General features: G+C 40.5%; 2 protein-coding genes across 5 annotated transcripts in view; one reads left to right on the top strand and one right to left on the bottom strand.

Annotated features, from left to right (window-relative positions):
* LOC124864970 overlaps positions 1–17,960 on the bottom strand; it is a 458,718-nt gene that overhangs the window by 211,218 nt on the left and 229,540 nt on the right. The window lies entirely within an intron of this gene.
* Positions 1–17,960, top strand: part of LOC124864972 (adhesion G protein-coupled receptor L1-like) — a 124,971-nt gene that overhangs the window by 85,538 nt on the left and 21,473 nt on the right. For 2 of the 3 annotated variants that reach the window (XM_047359927.1, XM_047359929.1), the window contains exons 5-9: positions 4,463–4,477; positions 11,500–11,707; positions 11,882–12,146; positions 15,558–15,885; positions 16,785–17,084. In XM_047359927.1, the coding sequence (XP_047215883.1) occupies positions 4,463–4,477; positions 11,500–11,707; positions 11,882–12,146; positions 15,558–15,885; positions 16,785–17,084 (1,116 nt within the window). The remainder of the gene's footprint in view (positions 1–4,462; positions 4,478–11,499; positions 11,708–11,881; positions 12,147–15,557; positions 15,886–16,784; positions 17,085–17,960) is intronic. The other variant, XM_047359928.1, reaches the window with a different exon arrangement.

Genomic DNA, 17,960 nt, shown 5'->3' with positions numbered 1-17,960 from the left:
GGCGAGGTGACAGCAACAGCAGATCTGACACACACAACACAGCTCAGGAACATGTGTGTAAGGCCGCTGTCAGCATGGTTGCCTTCGCAAAATACAACAACCGCCAACAAGTCAAATCATATCTCATTGAGCTAAAAAGCCCTGCAGGGGCCCTCCTGCCATATAGCATTGTTTTTTGCCATTTGGAACAGAGCAAGAGAAAATGGCTCAACTGAACTCTCATTTCACAATGTCAGATCCTGCTGTAGCCTGCTGGATTCCATTAAGACATCACAGATCCATAAACACAACTGCAGCATGTGTTTACTGCATTGGGACGCCCCCACTGCAGTCTTAACGCAGAGTGAATAGTAAACCTGGCCTATGAGAGAGCTCTACCTGTCCCCCCCTCCCTTTTCATAATACAGTGCTAGATCATTATTGATTCTGAGTGGTCTCCTTTAGGGTCATCCATACTTGCCTGGCCAGAACATTTAGACCTTGTTAATGTGCACAGTGCTGGTTGATATACAGTACTGCAGAAACTCTGCTTACCTTAATGCTACAGTCTCCTGTATTTCATTCAGATTTAGCTGCTCTCCCACTGTTTCACTTTATAAAATAGACTCTTCCCCCAGAAATGTATTCAGCACTGCCTACTCATTGCAAGACATCGCCTTTTTGGACACAAAGCTACTGGAAATGAGAGTTGACTTGTTGGGAAGAGTTTGTGAATAGAAGGAATAATGGCATTGTAACATGAAAAGTTTTCAGGGGAGGAGAGGCAGCACTTTGATGTCGTTTAAATGAAAATCTATTAATATGTATAGGGACACCATTAGACATAGGGCTCATAAATGTTTGGTGAGTGAGAAGCAGTAGGCTTTGCTCTGGAGTTGGAAAGGGATGACTCTTTTCTAGGAAAAATTGAAAGGGCGAAGAGGGGAAAACAGAGACAGGAGATAGCAAGAGAAACTGAAGAGGACACACAATCTCTCATCACTTGGAAGAGGAGACAGACAACTAAGTTGCCTCACAGAGCTTAAACACTATACATGTGCACAATTTACAGTGTGTGTTTCTAGTTGCACTTATTGCTGTGGGAGTAATTGATAGGGTCGTAGAGAGCGCTGAGCAGAGTGATTAACAGCAGAGAGGGCAGCAGCTTATTTCTCAATAGAGCCCTGAAACAGAACTGGTAAAGGAATCACACAAACAACCAAGGTGGCCTTGATCTAACCTTCAGCTCACTGTGATGACAATTTGAGGATTTTCTGTCTCTTCTTTCTGTTTGTTTCTGTGTGTTTGTGCATGTTGGCAAGAATGTGTGATGATATGTGAATTTCTGCTTTGCACTCTATTTTTCAGGCAACCAAGAATAGAAGAAATGGAGTCAACACAAGTCTTCCTCCTCCTTGATTTTATCTTCTTTCTCTCTGCAGCGGTGAAGACGTTTTTTTTTTCTTTACTTTCTCTCTCTGTCTACATGCCACTGTAGTGTATCACCCATCATTTTCACCTGCCTTTTGGGAAAAAAAAAAACTCTCAGTTGAGCTTTTAGAAAATTGCATTCAGTTTCCTATTTTATAAGAACTGTAGACTGAAACTGGAATGGAGCAGAAAAGCTCTGCAGTCAGCACTTTTCTCAGACACAGAAAAATATTGTGCTTTGTAAAAGTATTCAGACCCGTCGGATTTGTTTCACATTTTAACACGTTGCAATTTATCAATGTATTTTTAATGGGATTTTTTAGGGCGAACATAAAATTGTTGTGAAGTGGAGGACGAGTTCTACATTAGTTCAAGCTTTTTAAAAGAAATAATTCAGTGTTTTGTAGAAACACCTTTGGCTGGTTTTACAGCTGCTCATTTGGGGCTAGTCTCATAAATAAATATGCTTTAATCTAAAATTTTCCATTTTACCTCTGGCTGTATGTTTAGGTTCCTTGTAATCCCATTATCAAGTTTTTTGCAGACTCTTACAGATTTTATCACAGTTTCAACCTGTATTTAGCTCTTTTTGTCTTCCCTGGTCAACTCTTACCAGCTTCTCTGAAGCATCCCCACAGCATGATGCTGCCATCACCATGTTTCAGCCTGGTGATGGTAAGTACAGGGTGATGTGCAATGTTAGTTTTCTGCCACACATAATGTTTTGCATCTAGGCAAAACATTTTGGCCTAAGTAAAGCACTCTGAACAGTTTTTTCTGAATTTTCTCTATATGTGTTTACATTGCTTGAGGGATGTAATGCGCTCCATACCAAAAGAGCAGACGGTGAATTGAAGAGTGTCCAAGGCGTGATCTATTGATTTATAACCTAACTCTGCTTTAAACTTCTTCACAACTTTCTCCCTGACCTGTATGCTATGCTCCTTAGTGTTGTTGATGTAATTTGTTTACTAATGCTCTGGCAATGCCCTGAGGCCTTCACAGAACAGCTAGATGTATTTAAAGATTTAATTATTCAATGGTAAATTTTATATTTTAATTAGGTTTCTTTTAGATGCAGTTTTGAATAGAGGCAGTGGATTGTATTTAAGAGGTTCAAATTAAGGGGATTCAATACAAATGCCAGCCAAATTATTTCAAAATTCAAAAACATGTATCAACTTTTCCACTTCACAATTATTTGTGTAATTGTGATGGTATGTTCCAATTAAATAGATTAAAAAATTTTAAGTTGCAACATGACAAAATTTAAAAGAATCTTAAAGGGCTATGAATACTTTTGAAAAGCACTGTTTTTTTTGTAGCTCTGCTGAATGATTGCATCCAATGAACCTCCTTCCACCATCCCCGCAGCTGAGTTACTGTGTATAAAGGCTCTGGATGCTAGCACAAACCATGAAGTCAGTCTCTCCCTGATTTAACCTTGTAAGAAATGACTGCAGTCACAGTTGTGAGGCGTGACGTGTTGTGGTTTTTTCCTACTATCAGACCTTCACAGGATTTGCAGTCCCGCATTCCTGTCATCACCCTTCTATGGTGAAATTGGCTCACAGTCTCCTGGTCTTGTAGGTTGTTTGTCTGGTTTGATCTTGGCATGAGATGATAAATGATCCGTGTGGATAGTGACACTGATTCTGCCATTGCCAAGGTGTAAGGCTGTCTGTAACCAATGGTTCTTTTTTCCTTTTCTTTTTGCCAAATGTTTCTTTTTTAGTTAATCTCTCCTCCTTTCTCTCATTTTTTCACCGTATTGACGGTCAACCCCGAGAGATGTTGTGACATTGCCACAGGAATCCCTGGAGACGTGAGACTTCCCATGACATCTACACCACAATCACACTCACAGTGGGGATCCGACAGCCATGTGACTTTTGACAAGCCTCTTCTTGAAAAATGCAGATCTGCTCACACACAGCACTTTTGCCTGAGTAAACACAGAGGACAGGAGAGTGCTAGTGCTATAATGTAGAGGGCGGAGCTGAGATTTCAGTATGTGTATCCTGTAGTCCCCAGCTGAAACCGTCAGGGACCCAAACTTTACCTCTTTGTGCCAGCTGAGACCTCACTGTGATTCAGCACAAAGCTATTGATCTGTGTGTGATGAGCCTGCTGGAAACATTTCTCTTATCCCTCTCTTGTTTTTAACCACCCCCCCTCCTCCAGCTCCAGACTGTGTCTCTTGGTCTCTCTCTGTGTTTTTGAGGCGTTCCACTCTGTCAAGTCCTTCCTTTCCCCCTGTTGTTTTTTCTCTATTTCTTTGATGAGCCGGTCTTGGCCAGCAGCTCCCTGCTGATTGGATGGTCGATGGGTTGTGTGTTTTTTGCCGGCTCCGGTGGCAGGCGTCTTTGGGTCTATAAATCAAGTACGGCCAGAAGAACGGGTTTCTTTGGATCAAGGGACTGTTCTAATGTTGACGTAGACTATGCAAGCAGATGACAGAAGCATGAAGGGTTTGCTAAACTCTCAAAAGACAACTGGTCATAGGTTGCTTTGTCACCACCTCTCCATCTGCCATTTCTCCATCTTCTGCTCTGTCTTTCTCTGTGTTTACCTTTTTGCAGCTGAAGAGGATGACGCCTTTGGTTTGTCTCTCAGACAGGTTCTTGGAGCTGCACTTTTGGCACAAGCTGGGAAATTGGGAGGGGGAAAGAAAGGGATATGGTAGTAAGATGGGTGGAGGTGGGGCTGAGAGTGTGTGCTATGGGTGGATTATGTTGTTTGGGGGGTTATTGATAAATGTAAAAGAAAGTAGAAAAGGATTAAAACCCAGGTCAGGCCATTTTGCCCCTTCTCATTTTCCATTCAAGCCATCCTTTATGTGAGTAGCCAGCCATAACGCAGACAGATAACTTGCTTTAAAAAAACTCAGAGCGTCAGAGAAAGGACAGCATTTTATTTAATCTCAATTTTCTCTTTTTTCCTGCATTTGTTTTTCCTTTCATTCTCTTTCCTTTCCCTTTATTTTTCTTCCTGTCTCTCTGTATTATCTCTCTGTCTCCTTCTTTCTCCTTTTTTTCCGATGCTTGAATAGAAGTGGATCAAAAAGGTAAAGTCCACAATAAACATAACCACAGCTCGCCCCTTCCTCCCTCTTCCTTCTCCTCCTCCCTTTTACACCCCCACCCCTTTTATCCCCCCCTCCCTCCCCCCATCCCCCCCCCCCCCCTTCATATATCCTTCCTAACCCTGCACCCTGTGTAGTGGTCATGTTTGATGTTGATATCCCTTCCTTTTCTTTGTCAATCTCTAATCACCTCCTCTTCCCTTTCTACTTCTCTTTGCCGTGTAACTAAAACTCTAAAATCCCTCTAGATCTCCTCCTTGGTTTTGATGACAACACCCTGACTACCAAAACACACTTACACACATCAACAATCACACAAAAAAGCATCATGGAAGGTCAGTCCAGTGTCTGTGAGAGATAATTGAGAAAGTGACCTCATTCCGTTAGCTTTAATAAAGAGGCACACCTGTCTAAATTTATCTGCAACATACATGTTTTGGTGCCAAATCTATCCAGTTTTTCCATTCCTTTCTAAAAATCATACTCATCTTGCCACTGTTGCCTCACACACTTTATAATAGAAATTTCTCATGAATCAGATTTCACAAATGCTTTTCCAACACCTTTCTGCTCCACATTGATCTGTCCCTGTAGATTTAAGAGAAAAGAGAGTCACCATCTTTAATTACATTACTCAACTACTTTCTCCATATTGTATGTCTTTGCCTCTGTTTTTTTATTTTCCAGGACCAACAATATATCTGTTTTTTTTTTTTGGTTGATAATTCTAAAGGGAAAAAATAGTGTTAGGAGAACTCTGTAATTAGATAAACTTGCTTTCATGTTATTGTTAACAGCATCCCATTTTCAGGTACTTCAGTGTCCTTCTCTCATTCTGTCCATATTAATTCTTTTGAAATGATAATTACAACATTTGACTACCTCACCTCCACTTTCCACCTACTTACAGCTCATCTTTCTATGTTGTGTTTTCCATCCTTCCTTTATTTTGCGCTCCCTCTGTTCAGTTTAATTGGTTTATCTCTCAGATTACACCTGGCCATTACAAAAAAGCCACAGGCTCTTTTGATGATGTTTTGCACCTCTCTTTCTCCTTTCTTTACCACAATCCTCTTTTCTGATTTCTTTATTGTAAATGCATATGTGCCCCCTCGTAGCCTTTTACACCTTAAACCCATGTCTTCTCCAGTCCATCTATTCTGGTTCCTCATGTCCGAGAAGAGAAGCAGGGATGGGGAGGGAGATGTATCCTCTGTAGGGAGCCCTTCAGCTTCATGTAATGGCTTCTCTGTTGCTGCCTGTGCTGTGCCAAAGCACTTTTAAGAGCTCCAATCAGCACGGTAGTACACCTCAATCACAGGATTCTCAAAGTTTAAAAGATAGACTTGACCCTGTTCAAGGTCAGGGCAACAATAGTTGCAGATATTTCTAGCTTTCCAATGAGCCTCTACTCCCCCTCCCAGGTCCTCAGCTCCTCACCCTTCTCTAAACTCACATTAGTGCCACTCTCAGCTGTCCCCCTGCCTTGCACCATGGCCGGATCCATATGCTGGAGGAATTAAGTCTCATTGCAGTTGCCATTAACTGGTTTTTAGACTCCTTTGTCTGTTCTTGTGTTTGTGGCTTTTATTAACCTGAATCATTGTCTCCACATTTTTCTCCCACCGCAAGCAGCTGTTTCAGCTCACTTTTTCCGTGCTTGTAGTGAAGTAGAAAGCTACAAATTCCTATTCCTCCTCAACCTCACCTCAACCAGCTGATTGTATTTATTTGCCATGCTTCCTTCCACTAACACTCAAAGGAAAAACCTCTTTCCTTTGTCTACACTCCAGCCCATGTTTATCCTCAAACATTCCTCCACTGGTGTTGAATGTGTTTAATTCTCTGAATATGAATGACTTCTGTTTTCCGTTATTTGTAAATTTAACCATCCTTAATTGATCCGTGGAATGACAGAGTTGATTTCAGGATGATGTTTAATTTTTGGTAATGATGTAACAATTCAAGGAACTGTCAGCCTACCTGCTGTCAGTCCATATCAAGGCTATGCTGCCAACAGCTGCCTCTCCCATCCCATCACTTCCTCTGTCCCTTTTCTCAACCTTCTTGCTGACAGTCTACCAGTGCCCAAATCATTCTGGTATCTCTTTTATCAGTGCTGGCAGGACAAAATAGTGTTTCTCTTACCTCAATTTGTTTATTTCTAAAGAAGAGGAGGCAAGAAATTGAATCAGTATTAGAAAACTTTTAACAATCCCAGTATTACATAGAGGGTTTGGATCAGGCAACATGCAGGACAAAGCCTTGCCTGAAATAAAAGGCCATGTTTCATTTCAAAAAGTGAGAGGAAATAAGTGAGAACACAGTACTGTGTGACAGAAAAATACAAAGAATGGCTGTGAATGGAAAAAAGAGAGAACAAGCAGTTGCTATAGAGACGAGGAGTCTGGCAGCATCACCTCATTAGGAATGACCCACCACACACAAGCACAGTCACGAGACCAAGGCAGTGCAGACACCCCATTTTGACGTAGGTAGATAGGGAAGAGTGAGAGCATGCAAACTGTACATGTAAAAGTCATTGCAATATTACAGTCAAGGGAAGAGAGAGGTGAAGGAGTGAGTGAAGCAGATGGAGATAACTATAAAACACAGTCAGTTTAACGGAAACTCTGCAGAGCCGAAATATCTGGAAGACTCAGAGCAGGAGGGAGGAGAGGAGGCAGCTTGGGAGGCTAATGTTACAAACAGGAAGGCTTGTTGTAGCTCCAATTCTCAAGCCTTATCCAGGATACAGTTTGCTCCTCTGCTGTTTCTGTGTCTTCACCCAGTAGCCACGTCCCTATCAACCTTCGTGACACCCAGACTCAGCTTCACACAGAGGTAGATAACATTTTGATTTCAGAGGATACTATTTCCAGTTTCTGTCTGCATTTGGTCTCAGTTAAGGGTATTCTCTGGGGTGAGTGTTTGGGTTGATAGTTTTAGAACTTGCATCTTCCACTGTCTGGACGGTGTGTTCTTGCATGCATTGTCTAAGAATGTGTGTTTCCCAGAGTGTATGTCTGTTTATGTTTATGCTGTATTGTGATTTTACTCCTAAGACTTGACCCAGTATAGTCTAAAAGGAAGCGGAAACACAATGGGAATCCCCCACCCTCCTTTCTTTCCTTATATATCTCTCTTCTGTCACTCTTTATCACTCCTCAGCAAATTAACTCACTCCTAATTCTGATTTCACAGGAAATAACCAACTTACTCTCTTTTACTCCGCTCCTCCTGCTCTTCTTTTTTGTACACAACAGAACATGCTTACATCCCTCTTTCTGTTTTCTTCTTTATTTCTTCTTTTCTGTGTCTCTAAACTGCAAACATGCATGCAACACAGATGGACACATTCATCAGCATAAAGATACATGTAAACTAATCCGTGAATAATTTCAAGCAAAAGCCAATCAGGGGAATGCCACACATTAATGCACGCCCATTAACTATCCAAACGTGGATGCAGGTTAGCAAGACATGCTCCATTCTGCCCCCTGCTGAATGCTTGCTGCACCTGCCAGTAACAGGTGGGGGATTCAATTAGAGCAGCATGCTCACAGCAGTGAGTTCTATGAGTGCACCACTGCAGACTGGACTGGGCAAATGCATTGGCCAGAAAAGCCCTCAGTTACTTGTAGGTGAAGCAAAAATAAATGGAAAAACAACAAAAGAAAAAGCACAGCACTTAAGAAATCTACTGCCAACCATTGGCAGGGGGTGTTCAGATCATCAAAGTGGAGCATTACCCATCACCAAGATGCTGTCACATGAAATATGAAAACAGCATGGACTGCAAGCAACAGCCAAAATGAAAAGTCTAAATTTAGCTGAAATCTGTCAGTGTTCACTTTTACCAGTCGATCACAAATGGATGCTGGACACTAATGGGAGGTTTTTGCTGTCATTTTCCAGAAAGTTCTCAGGCTTTCATCGCTTCATACAGGAGCCTCATTTTGACAAGTAAAAGCTGACCTGTGCCTGGGAAAAGAATTATAGAGAAAATAGTCAATTATTAAAGGTGGTAATTGGCAGGCTTGAGTACGATAGCTACAGCCTGCTTTCTAATCCCTGATAAGGTAAGTTTCAGTAGCCATTTGGCCAGTTTAGGGAAAAAGTGTTGTGTGTGCACTGCATGATAGCTTTACAGAAATGATCATGAGTCCAAGATCTCCATCGTTAGCCAAAGAGGAATTAATCTATTTATCCATCTCACATAATCCCAGATGGCTCCACGGAAGCTAACCTGCTCGAGTCAGACTGGGATAATGCATAATCTCAAGATTTATGTCTAATGCTTAAAGCCTAATTCCTAATACCTCATTCATTCTGTGGTCATAATAGCCTCTTGTACTATACGTTTCTGGAGCAAGGGTTTGGCTGCTCTGGCTTCCTGCTGTTAAACACTTCACAGTTACAATTGGGAGGGAGGTGAAGCGAAGAAAAGCCAAGAAGAGCTGGTAAACAGGAAAGCAGCCGGGGAAAGCTGGGTAGTGCAAGTCAGACTTAATGAAGCCCCCCAGGCAGGGTTTGCAGGATGTGAAGCGTGGCCACTCTTTCTGTTTGGGATGTGAATGTGTGAGTAAGTGTGTTTGTGTGAGTCTGTGCATAAAGCTTAGGTGCCGCTGATGAGCACCTTTGACACCTAGCCAACCCCGCCACCAGTTCATTAGAATAAACCAATGTGCAATAATTGTAGGGGAAGAGGTGGAGTACGACCGAGGCGGTCATGGAGGAGCAACGCTGAGAGACTCTGCTGGGCTCTCATATTACTGAGCTGATGAGGCCAAAGAGTACAGAATGCAACCAATTTGAAACATGGCAAGAGAGTTAGGTTCAATATTTCATGTAGTACTATAAGAGTAAAGTATTTGGGGTTGGAACATGTTATTGAAAAAAGTTTTTGTTTTACTCTTTCCACATTTTCTATGCTGGATTCAAGCTAAAGGCTTTCATGCCATGTTTTATGTCCTCGATTTAATCAAAACATCTGATTCAAATAATGATGATTGTATTTTTTTGTTTTAGGTTATTGGACAAAAAGTACTACGTTCTGTACTTTGACTTCTATTTAGTTGTAGCTAAATGCCTGTATGAAAAGTGGTAAAATGTTATTATTGTTGTGTTGAGAATTAGGTTTGTATATATGTTTTTCTGCGTCCTTTATACTACCTTGAGGCGTGTCTTTTATGGGTCACCTACATGCCGAGCCACTTTACTGTTTATTTTGCTATTTAGAGTAACATTGAACTTTTCAGGGTGTATCCTACTTGTGTTGGTTGTTTTCCACTTATAGTTTTCATTACTTATATAAAAAGTAGCCATTTAAGCCTTTCTTTAAATTATTTAACCCTCTTATCAATAATTTGTATATTTTATTGACTTATAATTATATCTGCAAAGCGAACACCTTAGACCTCAATACTTTCAAGGAAACATTTTGGTTCGACAATGGAGCATGACAAGCTTCCTGCTCGTGAGTAGTCTTTATTCAGTGTTTGTTTGTGCCTGACTGATTAGATTCCTGTTTGGCTGGCAGTCTCAATTCCTTTTGGACCCTTCAGACAGAACTGGCTGATTCCTAGGAGATCCAGCAGCACAGATCATCAGCCACTACTAGCAGCAGCACAGCAGCACAGCAGAAAGCACAAAGAGAAAGCTGGATTTCCAGGAGCCTTGATTTACTCCTCCATCCTCTCTGTTGGGATTCTCCTCCTCTGCCAGAATACATGCAATATTCAAGACAGTTTGAGTCTAGACTGATCCATCACTCAAACAGTTACAGTTTGACAGGATATGTATGAGTGTGTAGGTTGGTGCGCGGATGCTTGTGTGGTATCCCTGTGTGAATGGCAACAGTCTGAGTCTGTCTGCGATTCAATGTGTGCTGTCTGCGTCCAAATGTCCCTGCAGTGTCTAATTAGTTCAGGGATGCATTCAATCATGAGGTGACAAGCAGGTGTCTGGTTCTGCTGCAACCATGAGCCCTCGAGACATGCAGATAAACTGGTAATAGAATACATGGTGACCATTCAGCTGTTTTATTCTGTAATGCGTCCAATTCTGTTACTCCCTTGCAACTATCTTCTTTCTGTTGCTGGGACCTCTGTGATGTTAGAGTGTTGAGGAAGCCCACAGATTTCCTCATAGATAACTTGACATGCCTGTTGGATCCCTTGGCAGCATATCTGGTAGACAGGGACACACAACATCAGACAGCCAATTTACACCAGTCCCCTGTGGATGACCACCAGTCCAAAATAGACAACGTCTCTGTGCAGTGTGTATGTGTGTCTATTTTTTGGATGGATTCTCCAACATTTGCTGTGAGCTTCAATGTCTATTTGCGACTGGAAATGTTGTTTGTGTCTAACTATGTGTGTGAAAATGTGTAGCAGTTGCAGAAGAAGGGGAGGCTCATGCAACCTCACATCTTTACCCCAGGATATTTTTTTGTCTTGGAGGCATTACTCTTGACTGAGAGCCAAATTTGTGTCCTAATAAAACAATCTCCACAATTATTCTATTACCACCCAGGTGCAGAGCAAAGAAGCAAAGACCTTTTGAAAGACAAAATGCTCAATCAAATAAAAAGTAGGCCAAGCTAAATTAAATTAGTGACTACATCTAAGCGGCGAGTGCAGCCAGAAATCTCCCATTCATCATATTCAAATGTTTTCTGAACACAATGCTCAAGTTCTTCAAATGAGCTTTTATGTGTTCCTTCATTTCAAATCTGATAATGTCCGCCACCTTATTTCCATCTCTCTCTCCTATTCTCCAGCTATTCTGTAGTCTTTTCATTTCTATACTTGCTTTTATCTACTCAGAGCTTTCTCTTTAGCCCCATCTCTCTTCCTCCTGCTTCATATTCTAGTCTTTTCCCCGTTTCCTCTCTCTGTCCCTCACCTACCATTTCCATGATAACTGTCATTATTACTATGCTGTGTTTTCATTTTTTCTTGTTCTATTTATTTATTTTTTTTGCTGCTCTGCTCCAGTTTTTGTATGCCCTGGGACACTGCTGCGGGTGCAGGTGCCCAGCTCTCAGCAGGAGGCAGAGCACCAGGCGGGGGCATGGTGTAAAGACCCTCTGCAGTCTGGAGATCGCCTGTATGTCATGCCCTGGACCCCCTATCGCACTGACATGCTGTATGAGTATGCTTCCTGGGAAGACTTTAAACAGAACCGAGCAACCACTACCTACAAGTGAGTGCATCTCCCACTGCCTTGCATGATCAAATGGCATATGTTGTTGTATTGATTAATTGGCTTTTGATGTGGGTATTAATAGGGATATCAGAATTTGTCCTACTTTGGCTCCTGCATTGTTCTGTACCAAATGCATCGATTTGTTAATCATTTTAGTCTCTTTTTTGACAGGTTGCCAAACCGAGTGGATGGCACAGGCTTTGTTGTATACGACGGTGCAGTATTTTACAACAAAGAACGCACACGAAACATTGTCAAGTACGACCTACGTACACGCATCAAAAGCGGCGAAGCCATTGTCACAAACGCCAACTATCATGACACTTCCCCGTACCGCTGGGGAGGAAAGTCAGACATTGACCTCGCTGTGGATGAGAATGGCCTCTGGGTTATATACGCCACTGAATCCAACAATGGACGACTGGTGGTCAGCCAGGTGAGAGAGCAGTGGTGTACCGCGAGGAAAGGGATATGGATTGTAATTGTATGATTAGATTATTCAGAAATCTCATCTGAGTGGTTGGGTGAATGGTCAATACAGAGGAATAACTTTTTCTGAGATTACAAGCATGCACTGACAGATTAGCTGCTGTCTGATAAAAAGAGCAATATAAATGTAATCAGAAATATTTTGGGTCACATTGTAAATCCCATCATATAAAGAAATATTTTTCCAGCAAGATTAGTATTTGATTTGTTTTGCGTTGTATCTGCACTGCAAAACAAATCATTTTGACTTTGAAGATATTATGGGCTAAAAAGATGCTCTTCATCCTCGATAATACCAGGATGCATCACTTTTGCTTTTGTTTGAAAAATAATCTCAAAATGGGATCCCTCAGTGAAGAGTTGGATAATTTTACATTATTATTTTAATATCAGTTGTTTGTGTCCAGACATATAAGTCTTTTTTTCTGAAGTGTTCATCATAAACAAAGTTCCAAAATAGGTGTATGTTCTACTGCAATATATTTAATCTTAATTAGGAATTAATTTGGAATAACTGAATTGTTACCAAAACATTTTTTTTCAAACTAGGTTTACTTATGATGCAAAATAAAAAATTCTAGGTGGATCTCCTGCAGTAGTATTTCAAAGCTTGAAAGCCAACATTTCTTCAAAATGCTAATTAAAGTGAAGGAATTTCTACATGAACAACACAAATGCATGAAATTGCAAAGAACCATAAACTTTGATAAGGATTTTTTGTAACTGGCCAACACTAATAAAAACATAATTGTTAAATGTGTAAAAAAGGGAAAATTGCATGTTTCTCTGTTAAGCTACATATCAAGAAATTAGAATTTGAATTAGAAAGTTAAATGTTTTTTGTAACTAATTTCAGAAAATCAAAACTCATATATTAATAGATTAATTTCACATAGAGTAAAATAGTTTTAACCCTTTCTTTATCATAAGTTTGATAATTATGGTTAACATAATGAAATCCATAAATTCAGTGTCATAGAAAATTTGAATATTACATAAGACCAACAAAAAAGTATATATTATACAAAAACGTCAGGCTTCTGAAAAGTATGTTAATTTCTATACATTTATAACTTAGTTGGGGCTCCTTTTCCATGAATTACTGCATCAATGCGGTGTGAAATAGAGGCAATTAACTTGTGGCACTGTTGAAGTGTTAAAGAAGACCGGGTTGCTTTGATGGCGGCCTTCAGGTCATTTACATTGTTGGGTCTGGTGTCTCTCATCTGTCTCTTGACAAAACTTTATAGATTCTCTATGGCGTTCAGGTCAGGGCAGTTTACTGGCCAATCAAGCAGAGCAGCACCATGGTCACAGAACCAGCTTTTGGTACCTTTGGGATTGTGAGTGCCGAGTCCTGCTGCAAAATGAAATCAGCATTTCCACAAAGCTTGTCAGTGGAGCGAAGCATGAACAGCTCTAAAATTACCTGGTAAATGGCTGTGTTGACTGTGGACTTTAGAAAACACAGTGGACCAGAACCTGCAGATGACATGCCATCCTAACTCATCACTGACTGTGGAAACTTCACACTGGACTTTAAGCAACCTGGATTCTGTGCCTCTCTACTCTTCCCCCAGACCTTGATTTCCAAATGAAGCTCCCCCAATTGCTTGAATGGATATTGCTGGTGCACATTTTTCCTGCTTCACTTTCCTTCAACACTTCCACTCAACTTTCTAATATGTTCACAGAGTGCTTGGCTAAAGCATTCTGTAAACAAGCAGCTTTATTACCAGTTACATTTTGATGCTTACCCTCCTTGTGGAGGGTGTCAATAAGTGTCTTTCGGACATCTGTCAAGTCAGCAGTCTTCCCCATGCTTGTGTAGCCTACTGATACGGACTCAGAGACAATTTAGAGGCTCAGGAAACCTTTTCAGGTGTTTTGAGTTATTTAACTGATTAGGGTATGAAACCATGAGTTTCCAGTATTTAACCTTTGCACAATTTTCTATATTTGTCCGAAACACAAAATTGGGTTTTCATCAACTGTAAGCCATAATCATTAAAATTACAAGAAATAAAGGCCTGCAATATTTCATTATGTGAAATATAAAATGAGTGAGAAAAAAATACAGAACTTTTTGAGATGTACCTGTGGAGATCTGAAAAGTGTGGCTCCCTTTACTCTGATATAACAAAATAAAATCCTGTGCAATTAATCGCCTACAGAAGTGACCAAATTGCTTCATTTCTTTGTAATTTAAACTTAGTAGGAATACAGCTGTTCTGTGAAGGCCTCAGGGGTTTGTTAGAGAACATTAGTTAACAAACAGCACCATAAGAAAACCCAGAAAAACAACTGGGACAACTTTAAACTAGCTTATAAAACAATACAAAGTCTTAACAATTTAACAGAGCACTGGTTTAACCATTATCTGAAAATGCAGAGTATGACAATCCTACCAACACATGGTTGTCAATCTAAACTGACAGGCCAAGCAAGGAGAGCATAAATCAGAAAAAACCAAGAGGTCCATGGTAATTTTGGAGAAGCTGCAGAGATCCACAGCTTAGATGGGATAATCTGTCAATTACAAGTCATGCACTCCACAATTCTGACATCTATGGAAAAGTAAAAAGAAGAAAGCAATTATTAAAAGAAAGCTAGAGGTGGTCCCATTTACAGATAGCCACAAGCCCAGTAGATTACACAACAAACATTGGTCAGTTGGGACCAAAATTTAACTTTTTGGTCTCTCTGCAAAATACTGTACATCAGTCACCAGCATGCTACATGGTGGTGGCAGTATTATGCTGGGGTGATGTTTTTCCTGAGCAGAAACAAGAAAGCTGATTTGAGTTGACAGGAAGATGGATGGAGCTAAACACAGAAAAGTCACAGAAATAAAAACTTGTTAAAGGCTAAAAAAGATTTAAACATGGGCCAGAGCTTTTCCTTTCCTTCATTCCATTTTCCAACAAATCATATTTGTTTCGAAGAGAGCTCAAAGCCTAGCCCTAATTAAAATGAGCAATCACCAGTCTGTGGCAAGACTTAAAAATTGCTAAGATTTAGCTATTTTCCAAAAAAGATTAATATTTGTTAGATGTGTGAGCTGACACAGACAAATCTCAAAAGCCCTGCAGCTGTAATTACAGCAAAAGATGGTTTTGACTTAAACAGAGTAAATATATTTGCACAAAACACAATTGTAATTGTAAGAAATCCTAAAGGTTTAAAATATCTTTTGTTTCCACTCACAATGATGCATTACATTGTGTTTTTATCACAGGAAATCCCAATAAGATACATTAAAGTTTGTGTTTGTAACATGACACAATATATTTATGCAAGACATTGTAAAGCTCTCTGATTAAGTTCTTAATTGTGTTCATTTTCTCTTCACCTGCAGGTTAACCCTTACACACTGCGCTTTGAAGGCACTTGGGAGACGAGCTTCGACAAGAGGATGGCATCCAACGCCTTCATGGCATGTGGCGTTCTTTACGCAGTGCGGTCAGTCTACCAGGATGATGACAGCGAAGCGGGTGGTGACCTGGTGATGTATGCCTATAACACCAACCGTGCGCATGAGGAGTCGGTCAACATTGCTTTCCCAAACCCCTACCAGTACATATCCTCTGTAGATTACAATCCACGAGACAACCAGCTGTACGTCTGGAACAACTACAACGTGTTGCGCTACCCACTCGAATTCGGACCACCAGACCCCACCACCGGTGAGGAATGATTCCAAGGAAAGGACATGGTAACAGATAATGGGCTCCAATGGAATATTTTACCAGGAACCTGTGATTTGTCTCTCAGACAATTCCTTTAAAATTGTAAAACACAGCTTAAATATTTTACTCTACACCACAATGCTATTTCTCTTGATCTGAGAACCCTTCAGACAGTGTGTGTAGAATTTATTTCTCGAAATTTTGAGAGCTTCAGATTGCAAATTAGCCACCAGCGTGGCAACAATATTGAGAAGCTTTTTTCACATACAACTGCTGCGGCACCTCATTTTAACTTCAGTTGCCATGAATAATGAAAAACTCATCACGAACAGATAAACTGGAATGTTGAAACAGGTGTGTCATGCTGATTCTGGCAGTCCATCAGTGTGAGAGGATGGTTGGGATGTACTGTAAATCAGAGTTGCATATAAACTGGAAAGAAGCTGAGATTAGGCCCAGAGAGAGACGAGGTGGAGACAAACAGGCGGCAGCACTCACGAAGCTGCATGCTGACTCAACGTTTGATCTGATAGGATTTTGTAGTTGTGATGTGTTGCTTTATCTTCGCATTAGGTTTGATAGTTAGTGATGGTGACTTCTCTGATGTATTTGATAAATTATTAATTTATCTCTGAATTGTGGTGATGCTCTCCTCCCCTGTGTCTCCTTTTTGCTCTGTGGAGTGTTTCTTTGAAAGGCTTAAAAATTGTTTGTCACCCTGATTTCTGTGTAACTATCTTTTAAACTAGGCTTCTAAGGAACACCTTCCAGTCAAACGCATGGTGTCCTGTGTTTCTTAATTTCTTTGATGTCTAATTTGCTTTTTGCTTTTTACAAATGCTCAACAGCCTTTCTTAAGATGCAAACTCTCCTTTCACCCTTTATTTAATTTATAGGCCCTCTGACCACCACTCAAGTGACTCCTACTCCACCAGCAAGGCCATTCACCTCCAGTGCAAGCCCCTCTACCATACGTCCTCTAGCACCAACCTCACGGCCAATTGGCTCCATTAACAAGCATCCTGATCTGCGTCCGATCACAGCCACGGTACCTGTCACCCGCCGCCCGCCTCCCCCTCCACCTCCTCAAGGCCTAGATCGGCATTTTTGTGAGACTAAGCTCATCAGGGGTATCCAGTGGCCAACCACTCAGCGAGGGGAAACTGTAGATCGTCCATGTCCTAAAGGATCTCTGGGTGAGCATATCAGCATTATACAGACTTGCAACATTTCTGTTTCAAGTGTCTTCATACCACATGCAGTGTCTTGCAAAGGCAGTCCTCGATTCAGTGTATTTTACTGTGATTTCATGATGTGATGGACCAACACAGGGTAGTGCATAATGATGAAGTGGAAGCAAAAGGATAGTGGTTTTAAACATTTCTTACAAATAAAAATCTGAGAGTGTAGCATGCATGTGTATTCAGCAAATCTAAAAACTGAAATTTTTTATCCATTCTACTTTCCAAAATAATTCCCATTAGATGAGGAAAGATGCCCTCAGATTTTTCTTGCCACACATTTTCAATTGGATTTAGTTGGACTTTGACTGGGCCATTGTAAAATGTATATGCCTTAATCTAAACCACTATATTGTAGTTTTGGCTGTATATTTGGTGTTGTCCAGCTGGAAGGTGATTAAAGTCTTTTGCAGCCTCTGACTAGTTTTTAGCTCAAAAGTAGAAGGGGTGCAAATGCAATATGCAATTTTCACTTTTCTGTACCTTATACACGTATGTGCTATAGTGCTACTAAAGGCACTATACAACATTTCTGTTTTAAATCATAATGCATATCTTCAATCCTTATCAGTCGTTGCCATATATATATTCTTACTGGTAAGAATATATATATGGAAAGATATCTACCTCAATCTTCCTCCTCAATTGTTAAAGCTGTTTCTTGACGTTATCTTAATGTTAAATTAGCAGCAGATGTAATTGCTCATCTTGATACAGCTCTCGAATATGTTCTGTGATCGATAAAGGTGAGTATTAAGAAAAGTTGAAAAGAGGAAGAAAAATCAGCCGGAGCCAGCAAGAAAAGAGCAAATGAAATAAAACCACATTTGC

This window comes from Girardinichthys multiradiatus, chromosome Y (genome assembly GCF_021462225.1).
Source record: "Girardinichthys multiradiatus isolate DD_20200921_A chromosome Y, DD_fGirMul_XY1, whole genome shotgun sequence".
NCBI classification, from domain to species: domain Eukaryota; kingdom Metazoa; phylum Chordata; class Actinopteri; order Cyprinodontiformes; family Goodeidae; genus Girardinichthys; species Girardinichthys multiradiatus.
This window is presented reverse-complemented; position numbering and strand designations above follow the sequence as displayed.